General features: G+C 38.6%; 1 protein-coding gene across 2 annotated transcripts in view; it reads right to left on the bottom strand.

Moving 5' to 3' along the window:
* Nucleotides 1–12,043, bottom strand: part of LOC124264053 (integumentary mucin C.1-like) — a 51,759-nt gene extending 39,716 nt beyond the window's left edge. The window contains exons 1-6 of one of the 2 annotated variants that reach the window (XM_046698770.1): nucleotides 11,902–12,042; nucleotides 10,771–10,833; nucleotides 4,488–4,610; nucleotides 4,146–4,190; nucleotides 3,699–3,807; nucleotides 220–302 (exon numbers count right to left, since the gene is read on the bottom strand). In XM_046698770.1, the coding sequence (XP_046554726.1) occupies nucleotides 220–302; nucleotides 3,699–3,807; nucleotides 4,146–4,164 (211 nt within the window). In that variant the 5' untranslated portion in view covers nucleotides 4,165–4,190; nucleotides 4,488–4,610; nucleotides 10,771–10,833; nucleotides 11,902–12,042. Of the gene's footprint in view, nucleotides 1–219; nucleotides 303–3,698; nucleotides 3,808–4,145; nucleotides 4,191–4,487; nucleotides 4,611–10,770; nucleotides 10,834–11,901 lie in introns of both variants that reach the window. The other variant, XM_046698771.1, reaches the window with a different exon arrangement.
* Nucleotides 12,044–14,173: the final 2,130 nt, after the last annotated feature.

Raw genomic sequence — 14,173 nt, 5'->3', positions numbered from 1 at the left:
CCTGGGAATGCCTGGTAGTAGCCTACATCTTAACCCCAGATTTAACATAGTTGTTAACATCTCTATCAAAGGCAGGGTCCTTTGTACGATTCAGACTAAATCAGAAGCTTCTATTATAAATCAGTGTCAAATATTATAGATTCCAGGTGTTTTCGACATCAAGAGGTACTTAAATATATTGAAGCATGAAGGGCATTTAGAACGTCAGAATCTTTTTACCGAGGAAACATGATCGCTTGCAACTTGTTTCTTCCAAGAAGGTAACATTCAGAAATATTTTGTCCGGAGGAGCGAGCGTCGTCCTGAGGAGAAAACAAATAAGTACATTAACCTGGATAATTTAATATTTAATATCAATAGAAATTAGATGATATGATGAATTAAACTCTCTTTGGTTATGATGTATTAGAATTATTTGGGAAAAAAGTGTTTCATCATCCGGATGCATTTCATTACGGATTTCAAATTCTGCAATATGGGGACCATGAGGTTGCTGAGTATGCTCCTACTCCATCACCTGACGAAGGACTATACCACGTCGTGGTCCTCATGTTACAGAAGTTGACATTCAGTACCTTTACCCATCTGTGTGAAATATCCTTATAAAACAGATGGCCTTGTGATCGAACCTGTCCTTTAGACTCTGGAGCAACCTCTATGTTAATTGCGTTTCAGTACTTTCTCCTGGTGTGTGGATTTTGTTATAGAGAGTTCCCCAGCCCCCTTCCGCGGTCTACTGGATAGTGTCAGTGCCTCCTCTGTTTTCTACTTGATAGAGATACCATTTCTGTTGTTAACATTCGTGGCTTATGAATGACTGGTCTGCTCGGAGTTACATGGTAACTTAATAGGGCATCTTTTCTATGCTATCACTTCATTGATGATAATCACTGTTATGTTCTTGCAATTATGAAGTGTTCTTGTCACATTATATTGTTTTTGAGCACGGTCTATCATAATATGAACATGTGGTTGGTATGTTGTCGTTAATGACACGTGAGAAACCCTCTGGTTCATGTTCAATAGATATTGTTTTCGGTAATGAAAGTTGGTGGCGGCAAAAGAAGGGCTCTTAAAATATTGAATTTCGTTGTGACTAGATCTTTGCGGTCTTTGTTACAGAGCACTATATGGTTATCCCCCTTTGATTATCAATGAACAGGGCAGCTTGAACTTTAGAATTGGCTTTGCCTATAACGAACCGAGGACATGACTAGCGTCTTCTCTACTTGCCCAGAGTGAACGGATAGCTGCGGCCTTCCGCCAGCCCTCACCACTGTTCCAGATTCAACAACGGAGCACGTTCCTATTTTAAGACGCTCCACAGTGACTAACTCCTAGAAATTCGTGAGAACATTACATCTTACAGGAATTGGTAGCGTGAACGGTTTTATGCCGTCACTTACTTATTTGACCTATTGCTTACTGCCTATTATGATTGTAAGCTGTGCATTTGAATGTTATCTCTTTATTATTCAGATTTCATACTGTATACGAACCTATTTCTGGATTAACCTTATAACAACCTGGTAAAAGTTGAACATAGAGAATTTTCTGGGTTTGATCTTCTTTTTAATGTTTGGTACAACGTTTCAGGGCTTGTTCTGGCCCCATCATCAGGTAGACCTAAAGAACAGTAACTGTTAACTGTAAAAGTTGTAGACGGTGTTTGATTCATAGTTATCAAGATCTAAATCAAGCCCACGGTAAACAGCAGAGTCCATACCTGCAAATTTGTAAATATCCGTCCGCTTTGATGTCGGTTTTCCTGAGCAACATCCGTTCGCTGTCTATAACTATGCATTAAGGGGTGTTAGAGGTATACTTAATCTTATAGTTATCCAGCATTCCATGTGAGAAAAACTTATGAACCCGATAAACGACTTGCAGACGTGTAGATGTTACATATACCGACAATGTTCAGAGTTCGACAGACTGAATACGATTCACATGTGACAACTGCTATTACCCATACTATTTGTTTGGTAGATAGAGAATCTCACCCAAGTGTCTACTGATATCACTTATATCAACACGAGTTGATAAAGTTACAAATATCCGAGGCTAGCCGAGGATATTTCTACCTTTATCAACGAGTGTTGATATAATTGATATCAGTAGACACGAGGGTGAGATACTCTCTTTATCATCAAAATCATACTTCATTAGTTTTCAATGAAAATGTACTCTGTACTACCATTAGACTTGCAGTGCAGTGATGTTATAGCATTGTGACGTCATCAAGTTTATGACGTCATAGCATTGTCAGGGCATTGTACGATATCTATTGTCAAAACGATATCTCCTAGGAGATATCATATGATCTCACACAAGCGATATCTCCTGTGGAAAACAGTTTTGGATGATAAAGCATTTATATTTTATATTTTTCTAATAATATTTCATATCTTACTTAAGATAAATAACAGTGTAATAGGCGCATGTGACTGAGATTTGCTGATGTTTCGTTAGATGATTAGCCAAAACGCCCGACTGCTCATCATCACGTCATTTGCAATGAAACGTCAAGTTCATTAATATCGCGTCTACACCACACCCTGCTGCACCTGTTAAGGAAGTCCAATGTAAATCTAGCATTAGTGCTTCTCGATACCTGAACTTTTCCTTTGAATATTTATATACTCCCACAGCATATTTCAAATCTATAAGGAAATGCTTCATAGAAACTTTGATATCGGTATAGTGAGACTTATAATGTTACTTAAATGATTAATGATTATTAGGGGATAACTGTACTGTGTTTGACGAATTGGGGACGTATACCGGTGGTTATATAGCCGCAAATTTAGTTATATCGGCGACGCGCAGTTATCCCCATTCTAATTCAACTCGTTTTACGCTATTTTTTCGTGAAAGAAATTCATTATTTAAACCAGGTCAAAGTTCCTATAGGTCAAAGGTTAATCATATCATTCCTTGAACTTACACCATCACCAGAAAAAGTAGTCCCTTTTCAAACTACACAGGTTTATTATGTGCACACAGACTTAATCTGACAATGATGAATTGGTCATAGTATTATAGATAAAATGGACGGTATTATGATTAAACAGCCTTCAAGTTACAGGAATGAGCGGCCCGCTGATTCCTCAACTACGGGCCATTATCAGTTCTGTTGTCAAATGACGTCACAGCAGGTGACGTCACGCTCCATAATGACGTCATAAATCTTGTTTCATGATCTAACATTGTTGGGTCAAGAGCCCGTTGCGAGTAAGTTGTTTGAACTTAAAATTAAATTTATGTTTCTGTTTTGTCTTTTTAAACACAAATTCCACCCATTTTAGCTGGATAGGGGAGTTAAATGACCTATGGCTTCTGCAAATGACAATGTCCTGCAAAGCAGCGTTACCTCAATAGTGTAGAGATACATTCAAAGGTTTTGGTGAATCGGTTTTCAAATTGCGACCGTATATATAATGCTGATTATACCGCCGGAAATTTATAGCATTGACCAATCAGAGCTCGTGTTACATACTAAGTTGAATTAGAATGTAAAGTTTTCTTTCTAAGTATTCACAGCAACTATTTTCTATGGAAACACTGCTGTTCGGTTCAACAGATTACTTTGATCCAATATTTATTTTCCAATATGCATTTAAAATATTCTATAAGGAAATCGTACTTCATAATGAATCATACTACTGGTAATATTGTAAAGGATTTCAGAAACGTACCCTGCCCCTTCCTTTACACAGTAGGCGCTCAACGAATCAACATTGGTATCATAGCAGCATGTACTTCCAGTCGGGGCTGCACGCGTCATGGTGACAAGGACGAGGTAGGCTGTAAATATAGATATATCTTTATTCGTGATCTGCAAAAAAATGTAATAGTAGTAGTCGGTAGTCTGGTATTAATGTGCATATGTGATAGACACGGAACACCTAGTACGGTGTGTCTATATTAGGAGGTACATAAGTTAACGATATGTTCAAATGAATGTTCCATGCATGTTTCGAATTATATATTTTCCACGCTCATTCATCATTGTTACAGCCCAAAGTAAAAGTTAACATTTAGCCCAAGGGAAATACTATTCACAAATTACAAGGAAAAGAGCCATTGGAGATGTTAATTAGAAATCTACTTACCAACTAGTTAAAACAAATAATGGTTCTCACCTGCACATATGAAACACATATCTGTTTGCCTTCGTATTTGGTGTACTGAAAAAAAAAACCAATTTAAAACTGATTGCATCCACTCAGGTGATAATACACATGTTGAAAAGTCAATCTCTTGAAATATTGAGAACAATCCTTTTCACGTCCAAAAGAATATGTTGGGGGAAATAATCAAGATCAATTAGTTTCTGGCGTTGAAGTTTGATATTTTTCTGTTCAGTGTCCACACAAATAGCAAACATGGTAGCTAGGCACGCATGTACCACTGCGAGCTTTGTGTTGAAAACAATTCTCTAAACTACTAAAATGTTTGAATGTTTCTGGCTGTAATATATTCACCTCAAGTTAGAACCTGCCAGACTGGAGGCTGTTCGTGCGCTGTGAACACTATAACCAGCGGGAAGTATCGTATTTCACTTTCTACCCAGAGGTGGCAGGTTCCTTGTCCTCGTGACGTGTGTTCTGTGTTAAATATCAACATGACCTCATCCAGCTGGGTCTCTTCACATTCATAGGTGTGTTAAATTACTGCATTTACTGTTCAGCATTATCACACACATTATCTATACTCTGAGACACACGGAATCAGGAACTGTTTCAGCACATCACTTTCAATAACAAATATTACTTCCGGTCTCGGAGGCAGGAAAGTTACAACCTATCACGTCGTTGATAACCTGGGTTAGTTGGTTGTTGTTTAACGCCGCACTCAGCAATATTGCAGCTATATGGCGGCTGTTTGTAAATAATCGAGTCTGGACTAGACAATCCAGTGATCAACAGTATGAGCATCGATCTACGCAATTGGGATACGATGACATGTGTCAACCAAGTCAGCAAGCCTGACCACCTGATCCCGTTAGTCGCCTCTTACGAGAAGCATGGGTTGGTGAAGATCAATTTTAGCCCGGATCTTCACGAGTTGATAACCCAGGGCATGGGTGGAATGCACTGTAGCGATTAGCGTCCTTCGATTTACAAGGTCGAGTTCCAGACTCCCTTTAGTTAAGGTCTTTGGCTTATGACAATTTACTTGCTGTTGTACTTCATCACTTCATCCCGAACACTCACTTACTGGCTCACAGTGGAACTAGTGTGCTGCTTTCTAATGCATCTCGTTTTATAGTATTTCATAAAGCAGGATGAAGTGGACAAGCAATACCAACATGTTCCAGGTACAGATAATGATCAATAATGGGACGACTTTCGCATCATTGTAAACATTGTGTAATCCAGTGATGGACGAGTACAGCAACAGATCGATGAATGACTACGGTTATCACGGAGGGGCGTTATATCCAGTTGGCCTTGCTGGCATATAGATGTTATATCTAATTGGCCTTGCTGGCATATAGATGTCATATCTAATTGGCCTTGCTGACATGTAGATGTTATATCTAGTTGGACTTGCAGGCATGTATATGTTATATCTAATTGGCCTTGCTGACATGTATATGTTATATCTAAGTGGCCTTGCTGGCATGTATATGTTATATCCAGTTGGCCTTGCTGACATGTATATGTTATATCTAATTGGCCTTGCTGGCATATAGATGTTATATCTAATTGGCCTTGCTGACGTATATGTTATATCTAATTGGCCTTGCAGGCATATAGATGTTATATCTAATTGGCCTTGCTGGCATATAGATGTTATATCTAATTGGCCTTGCTGACGTATATTTTATATCTAATTGGCCTTGCAGGCATATAGATGTTATATCTAATTGGCCTTGCTGACGTATATGTTATATCTAATTGGCCTTGCTGGCATATAGATGTTATATCTAATTGGCCTTGCTGGCATATAGATGTTATATCTAATTGGCCTTGCTGGCATATAGATGTTATATCTAATTGGCCTTGTTGGCATATAGATGTTATATCTAGTTGGCCTTGCTGGCATATAGATGTTATATCTAGTTGGCCTTGTTGGCATATAGATGTTATATCTAGTTGGCCTTGCTGGCATATAGATGTTATATCTATCGGCCTTGCTGACATATAGATGTTATATCTAATTGGCCTTGCTGGCATATAGATGTTATATCCAGTTGGCCTTGCTGGCATATAGATGTTATATCTAGTTGGCCTTGCTGGCATATAGATGTTATATCTAATTGGCCTTCTGACATGTAGACGTTAAATATAGTTGGCCTTGCTGGCATGTAGATGTTATATCCAGTTGGCCTTGCTGACATGCATATGTTATATCTAATTGGCCTTGCTGGCATATAGACGTTATATCCAGTTGGCCTTGCTGACATGGATATGTTATATCTAGTTGGCCTTGCTGGCATATAGATGGTATATCCAGTTGGCCTTGCTGGCATGTATATGTTATATCAAGTTGGCCTTGCTGGCATATAGATGTTATATCCAGTTGGCCTTGCTGGCATGTATATATTATATCAAATTGGCATTGCTGGCATATAGATGTTATATCTAGTTGGCCTTGCCAACATGTATATGTTATATCCAGTTGGCCTTGCTGGTATGTAGATGTTATATCCAGTTGGCCTTGCTGACATGTATATGTTATATCTAATTGGCCTTGCTGGCATGTAGATGTTATATCCAGTTGGCCTTGCTGGCATATAGATGTTATATCGAGTTGGCCTTGCTGGCATATAGATGTTTTATCTAATTGGCCTTGCAGGCATATAGATATTATATTTAGTTGGCCTTGCTGGCATATAGATGTTATATCTAATTGGCCTTACTGGCATATAGATGTTATATCTAGTTGGCCTTGCTGGCATGTAGATGTTATATCCAGTTGGCCTTGCTGGCATATAGATGTTATATCTAGTTGGCCTTGCTGGCATGTAGATGTTATATCCAGTTGGCCTTGCTGGCATATAGATGTTATATCGAGTTGGCCTTGCTGGCATATAGACGTTATATCTATTTGGCCTTGCTGACATGTATATGTTATATCTAATTGACCTTGCTGGCATGTAGATGTTATATCTAGTTGGCCTTGCGGGCATATAGATGGTATATCCAGTTGGCCTTGCTGGCATGTATATGTTATATCTAATTGGCCTTGCTGGCATATAGATGTTATATCCAGTTGGCCTTTCTGTCATATAGACATTATATCTATTTGGCCTTGCTGACATGTATATGTTATTTCTAATTGGCCTTGCTGGCATGTATATGTTATATCTAGTTGGCCTTGCTGACATGTATATGTTATATCTAATTGGCCTTGCTGGCATATAGATGTTATATCTAATTGGCCTTGCTGACGTATATGTTATATCTAATTGGCCTTGCAGGCATATAGATGTTATATCTAATTGGCCTTGCTGACGTATATGTTATATCTAATTGGCCGTGCTGGCATATAGATGTTATATCTAATTGGCCTTGCTGGCATATAGATGTTATATCTAATTGGCCTTGCTGGCATATAGATGTTATATCCAGTTGGCCTTGCTGGCATATAGATGTTATATCCAGTTGACCTTGCTGGCATATAGATGTTATATCTAGTTGGACTTGTAGGCATGTATATGTTATATCTAATTGGCCTTGCTGGCATGTAGATGTTATATCCAGTTGGCCTTGCTAACATGCATATGTTATATCTAATTGGCCTTGCTGGCATATAGATGTTATGTCTAATTGGCCTTGCTGGCATTTAGATGTTATATCTAGTTGGCCTTGCCGACATGTATATGTTATATCCAGTTGGCCTTGCTGGCAAGTATATGTTATATCTAGTTGGCCTTGCTGACATGTATATGTTATATCCAGTTGGCCTTGCTGGTATGTAGATGTTATATCCAGTTAGCCTTGCTGACATGTATATGTTATATCTAATTGGCCTTGCTGGCATATAGATGTTATATCTAATTGGCCTTGCTGGCATTTAGATGTTTTATCTAATTGGCCTTGCAGGCATATAGATATTATATTTAGTTGGCCTTGCTGGCATATAGATGTTATATCTAATTGGCCTTACTGGCATATAGATGTTATATCTAATTTGCCTTGCTGGCATATAGATGTTATATCCAGTTGGCCTTGCTGGCATATAGATGTTATAACTAGTTGGCCTTGCTGGCATATAGATGTTATATCTAATTTGCCTTGCTGGCATATAGATGTTATATCCAGTTGGCCTTGCTGGCATGCAGATGTTATGTCTATTGGCATTGCTGGCATGTAGATGTTATATCTATTGGCCTTGCTGGCATATAGATATTATATCTAATTGGCCTTGCTGGCATATAGATGTTATATCTAATTGGCCTTGCTGGCATATAGATGTTATATCTAATTGGCCTTGCTGGCATATAGATGTTATATCCAGTTGGCCTTGCTACCATGCAGATGTTATATCCATTTCACACCAGAGCAGATCTACACCTTATCGAGACTTATGTTTTGGGAGTACACGCACCTTTAAAATCATAATTATGAAGAACCAAGCCAGTATTGACGTCGCATTCTCCAGTGGCAAGACCATCAATAATCTTCTCAGAGCCAACGGCAGAGGATCCAGCACTGCAAGCCCCAACCCAAGTGGATGCATCTACCAGATTCCATGTAGTTGTGGACAACAGTGCATCGGGGAAACGCTGCGACCCATCAACACAAGGCTCAAGGAACACCACGCCTCCGTCAACAAGCTCGACCAGAAATCCGCCATATCAGAACATATCCTCAAGAACAAGGACCACACCATCAAATGGGAAGCCACCAAAATCATGTCCAGCAACAACTGGCGCCAAAGGAAGCTACAGGAAGCCATAGACATACGGAGAGAACAGTCAACAGTCAGCCATCAACCGTGATCAAGGGATCTATTTACCATGTGCTTGGGACTCACTTATCTAAATACACACCTTCTCATCCCATGTTCATCACCTATGCTTATCACCACCTCAACAACCCACTAGCCTTTTGTTTGTAGTGCATGCTGGCCTTCCTTACCTCATGTTTATACGGTACCACTGTATCACTGGCCTCCCTTGCCTCATGCTGGCCTCCCTTACCTCATGTTTATGTTGATGCGGTACCACGTCCTCCTGTACCACTGGTCTCTTGTTTGTAGTGCATGCTGGCCTCCCTTACCTCATGTTTATGCGGTACCACTGTACCACTGGTCTCTTGTTTGTAGTGCATGCTGGCCTCCCTTACCTCATGTTTATACGGTACCACTGTATCACTGGCCTCTTGTTTGTAGTGCATGCTGGCCTCCCTTACCTCATGTTTATGCGGTACTACTGTACCACTGGCCTCCCTGTGTTATTCTATACCTTATCAATTACTGAGCCATTACCATGTTGTTTTTAGCTTATCACTGCCTCCTCGTGTTTCTATTATATCACATCTATTACCATGTTGTTTTACTGTATCACTGGCCTCATGTTTGTTTGACATATTCAATCTTCAACAGTGTTAAACTTGTTATACATGTTTTCTTTGTAGTGTCGCATGTATGTATATATATCCCCCTTGCAGTCCCTACCATTCACCCTTCATTAACTCGGCTTTTACTATTTATTTCGTTTATCTGTTTTAAACTTTTTTATTCCAAATTCCACTTAAGTTAACGCCCCAGCATTTACATTTTTGGGGGTACGGTGGTTTATTCCTTATTATAAACTTATTTATTATTATCTTATATCCCACCTACCCCGTCGGCGACATTGGCTACAGTCAGAAGCCGACGTTAAACCTCAAACCATCATCATCCTACCATTCACCTGATGAAGGAGCAAGCATACGCTCCGAAACGTCGTGTTATTCACAATAAAGAAGTATTGACATCCATAACTCTTGCTTTTCTCATAATTATGAAAATGTTAACACCCTGGAAGATATTGTTGTCTGGCAAATCTTACTTCACAATGAATCATACAGCTGGTGATCCTGTAGAGCTTTTCTGAAACACTCTGCCCGTTTCTTGTCAGAGTATAAAGTTAAAGAATTAATATCTGTAAAGTACAGTCATGTACGTACCGGCTTGTTGTCGGTTGTAGAGGATGTGACTGGTGACAAGGAACAAGTGGTATGTAAATAAATAATATATTCCTTTTCACATTACAAACTGTATTGTCTCTCATTCATGTGGTGAGGCGTTTCGATACAGATCCTTGTATCGTTGTCAAACAGCTATATACACAAGTGGTTCATTCATAACGCCTGTCCTTATCTGACTCTCCAACATTTAAAAATGCCACTCAAGGAATGTATAGTCTCTCCCCTGGTGTTACCCCCGGCACATACTGTGTAGTTAATATTGGTTATTGCTTACTTAATGTGACTTAAGTTTTCCCCTCAATAATAAAATATATTTAAGTGATGAACGTAGGCCTTTATCGACTGACACGTTATGTTGCCTAAAGACCAGCTTCCATCTTTTCACTGTAACATCCCAAAGTAAGAGTTGATATATATTTGTCAGGTCACCAGGTACCCATTCAGAGAGCATATTGCTACCGTGCACTGGAACAGACCTAAATCCTCTACACAACTACAAGGAGAACGACTCGTAAGCTGTATCCACCAAATACCCACATATGCAATACCTAACTCTATAATATTGTAAATGGTTCCGACTTGTACATGTATTAACCACGTTGATTGGCGTACTGAGACAAACCTTACACAAGAACAGCTGTGAACGATATACTCCAGTTAGCTGACAGGTCCAACAGTCATTGTCCTGGAATACAGAGGTCTATATGCAGGTGTACGGTGTCATTGGGGACTTCCAGTTGAAATACTTAACAAATAAAAGGTTTATGGATGCGCTTAGGAGCCAAATATAATAAACTTAGGAGAATTTATTGACATCCACGCAAGTAATTTCGACTAGAAAAGCACACAGAACAATGACTTGCAAGGCAGCAAGATGCTGGCATCTGTCCTAGTGCGTCCGTATGTCTTTGAAAAGTGATACTTTTAATTTCAACCTCGGAAGAGACCCAAATTTCTCGTGCGTGTTGTTTCCTATGTTGAACGAATATTTTATTTATAATAACACTGAAGTCTATACGAAAAAGATATCAGTGCGAATCCAACAACTTAGGATTCTATTTTACAGTGAACTAGGTTTACAAATCAACACACGTTACGTTTAGATATTTCCAATGGCAGTGCACTATGTAGGGGCATTACTATATTCAATGGCTGTATATAAAACAGTGGCAATGGTAGTGGCAATGAAGTCCGTGATAATAAAGTTCAACTGGCAGAAACAATGGTCAAGCTTCTACAATAGGTGTAGGTTGGACACGAAGGGTGATAAGGTGACCGTCACACAACCGCTGGTCTTGATGTAATTCGAGCTATTTTCTAAATACCTCCTAGAATGTTTCAATAGGTGTAGGTTGGACACGAAGGGTGATAAGGTGACCGTCACACAACCGCTGGTCTTTATGTAATGTGAGCTATGTTCTAAATACCCTCTAGAATGTTTCATACAATGTCTTGAGTAGTATGTACATTTTCTAGGCTATTACGGGGTTTGCTTTATTCCAAAGAGTGCAATAGAGTGTCTGTCATACCACTGCATGCATTAGATAGTAATGTATGACAACTGGTTATTGTTGTAGCACAAACCTCGTGATCTTCTACTGAATCGTAACAGGAATAATGTACCACGATTACAATACAGTTCATCAATAAACGACACATACACTAACGTTAACATTCACCTAAAAAGGTCAGTTTATGTTTAACTTTGAGGAAAAGCCTTGTGTGGCTGGAACTTCAGAAAAGAGGAACTTACCTTGAAACAGTGTCACGCAGTATGAAACCAGGGCAGCATAATATTACCTTCCCTGATACAGGTCCCACCCTACCCAGGTCACACCAGGAAGTGTATTCTCACTGTATTGATAACCCACACAGTGAACGTGACGCTCTGGTAACAAGGAGTTGGATTCAGGTTCGTGTGTATCATGCTGAAAGGTATGACATAACGCGTGACAGACAAAAAGCACCCTGTACTTACATATATGTGGCGTTTGAACATCCTAAATGAAACAAAGATATCTACTGTATTTACGGTAACTAAGCTATTAACCATGTACCTTGTCAACAAGGTAGTATACACTGAATCAAGATAACCCATCTCGAGTTTACACTTTGGATGTTGTCAAGTAATTCCTTCCATCAATATGTATATATCTGTCTCGCTCGTTATGATGTGGCTGTGGGTCTACATTGAGTGTTCCAAGAGATTGGACAGAATAACGAGTCCTACAATACTTGTATTGCTCATCGCCCCGCGAGCAGGGTTCGTCATGGCCGGAGACATCGTGACTGGAGCTGCATGTAACGTCGGGTCCTTCTCTGTTTGTGGTTGTGTTTGGTTAACAGATGAATGTAGATGTATGAGTGTTCCGGATGCTGTTGTTGTCGATGTTGTTGGTGGCTGTGATGTTCTGGGTGGGGTCAGTGTGTTGACTGAGGTGTTGTTCATGATTGTGATGTTCTGGGTGGGGTCAATGTGTTCACTAAGATGTTGTTTATTGTGATGTTCTGGGTGGGGTCCGTGCGAATTAGTCCAGTCAAAATGTGACAAAACCTCCAAATAATTGATACAGATTTGATTTGAGTGTTTTCAACATGTTTAAGTTATAACAAATGAATATTTAAAAGTCCTCCCTTGAAATATGATGCTAAGTCTTAATTTTTGGGGTAAAAAGTTTATAAATCGAAATCTTCATTAAATAATTTATAAAATCTCATATTGAGAAACAAATTTACCTTTATATATATTTTTTTCAAAGAGTACACAAGGTACTACCAATAGATGAATTAGAAAAGTCAAATAATGTTATCCGAAGTCCTATTTTGGGGTAAAAAGTTAAAAAAATGAAATTTTCAGAGAATATTTTTTAAAAATTTCATATTGAGACACAAATGTACTTTTTATGGATATTTTCAAAGAGAACACAAGGTATTACTAATACATGGGTTATAAAAGTCAAATAGATGTATGCTAAATCCTATTATGGGGTAAAAAAATTGAAAAGTTAAAATTTTTCAGAGAATAATTTTTAAAATCTCATACTGAGACCCAATTGTACTTTTATATGCATATTTTCAAAGAGGACACATGGAACTACTAATACATGGACTGGAAAAGTCATAATTTGAATAAAACCATAGATAAAAGACTTTTCAGAGCATATATTTTCTATTTTCAAGGGTAAAATAAACACAACTTCAGGAACATGCAATTTAGTTCCTCTTTTTGCCTCATCAAAGTTATGATTAATCTGAAAGGGAACTATCCTCTATCAATATGGAGAAGCTGTTATATCTCTAAAACTAACACATATTCATTCATAAACTTTGAACAGAGAGAGAGATCAAGTTATGAACTTGAGCCCTGTGCTATTTTAAGATGTTGAAATGTGTATTTATTGTTTCCTTGGCAATACGTTTGACTTTGTCCATGGTAGTATACTTGCAACGGCTATATCCAAAGCCAATAGGAGTTCAATTAAGAAACTAAGTGGTGCCTTTGCTCTCCAGGTATTTGTCCATGACACTAGGTTTAGGTTTACTAAAAGAAGAGTGTATTTATTGCTAAAGACTGAAATCCACATCAATATTTTTCTGCTGTAACCTCATGGAACCGATTGAAGTACAGGGGACCAGATCATGCATGATGGAACTTCCATGTCAACATATGGGTGACAAATTCTCACAGTAATCCATTACAGTGTCCTATGTGAGATATTATCTGCCAAATACAACCAGCTGACTTCAACATGAATATGAATCTGTGTAGATCACTTGACTCTGGTTAACCTAATATATGTGGCTTGTCGAAATGTGTACCAAAATTGTACGTCTTTGTCTTGACCGCTCACAAACACGTAAGTTGAGCAAATACAGCTTTGAGTCTGGGATTCAGGTTGATCATAGGCACGAAGGTGACATAACTCAATACTGAGAATGATACAATCTTGTGATTCATTTTATATTCTACATGAATTGTTCAAGACATCAAGCAATTTGATTCAGCATCCCCGTAACATATGAAC

Source organism: Haliotis rubra, unplaced genomic scaffold (assembly GCF_003918875.1).
Source record: "Haliotis rubra isolate DU_JTF1 unplaced genomic scaffold, ASM391887v1 Scf906, whole genome shotgun sequence".
Classification (NCBI taxonomy): domain Eukaryota; kingdom Metazoa; phylum Mollusca; class Gastropoda; order Lepetellida; family Haliotidae; genus Haliotis; species Haliotis rubra.
This window is presented reverse-complemented; position numbering and strand designations above follow the sequence as displayed.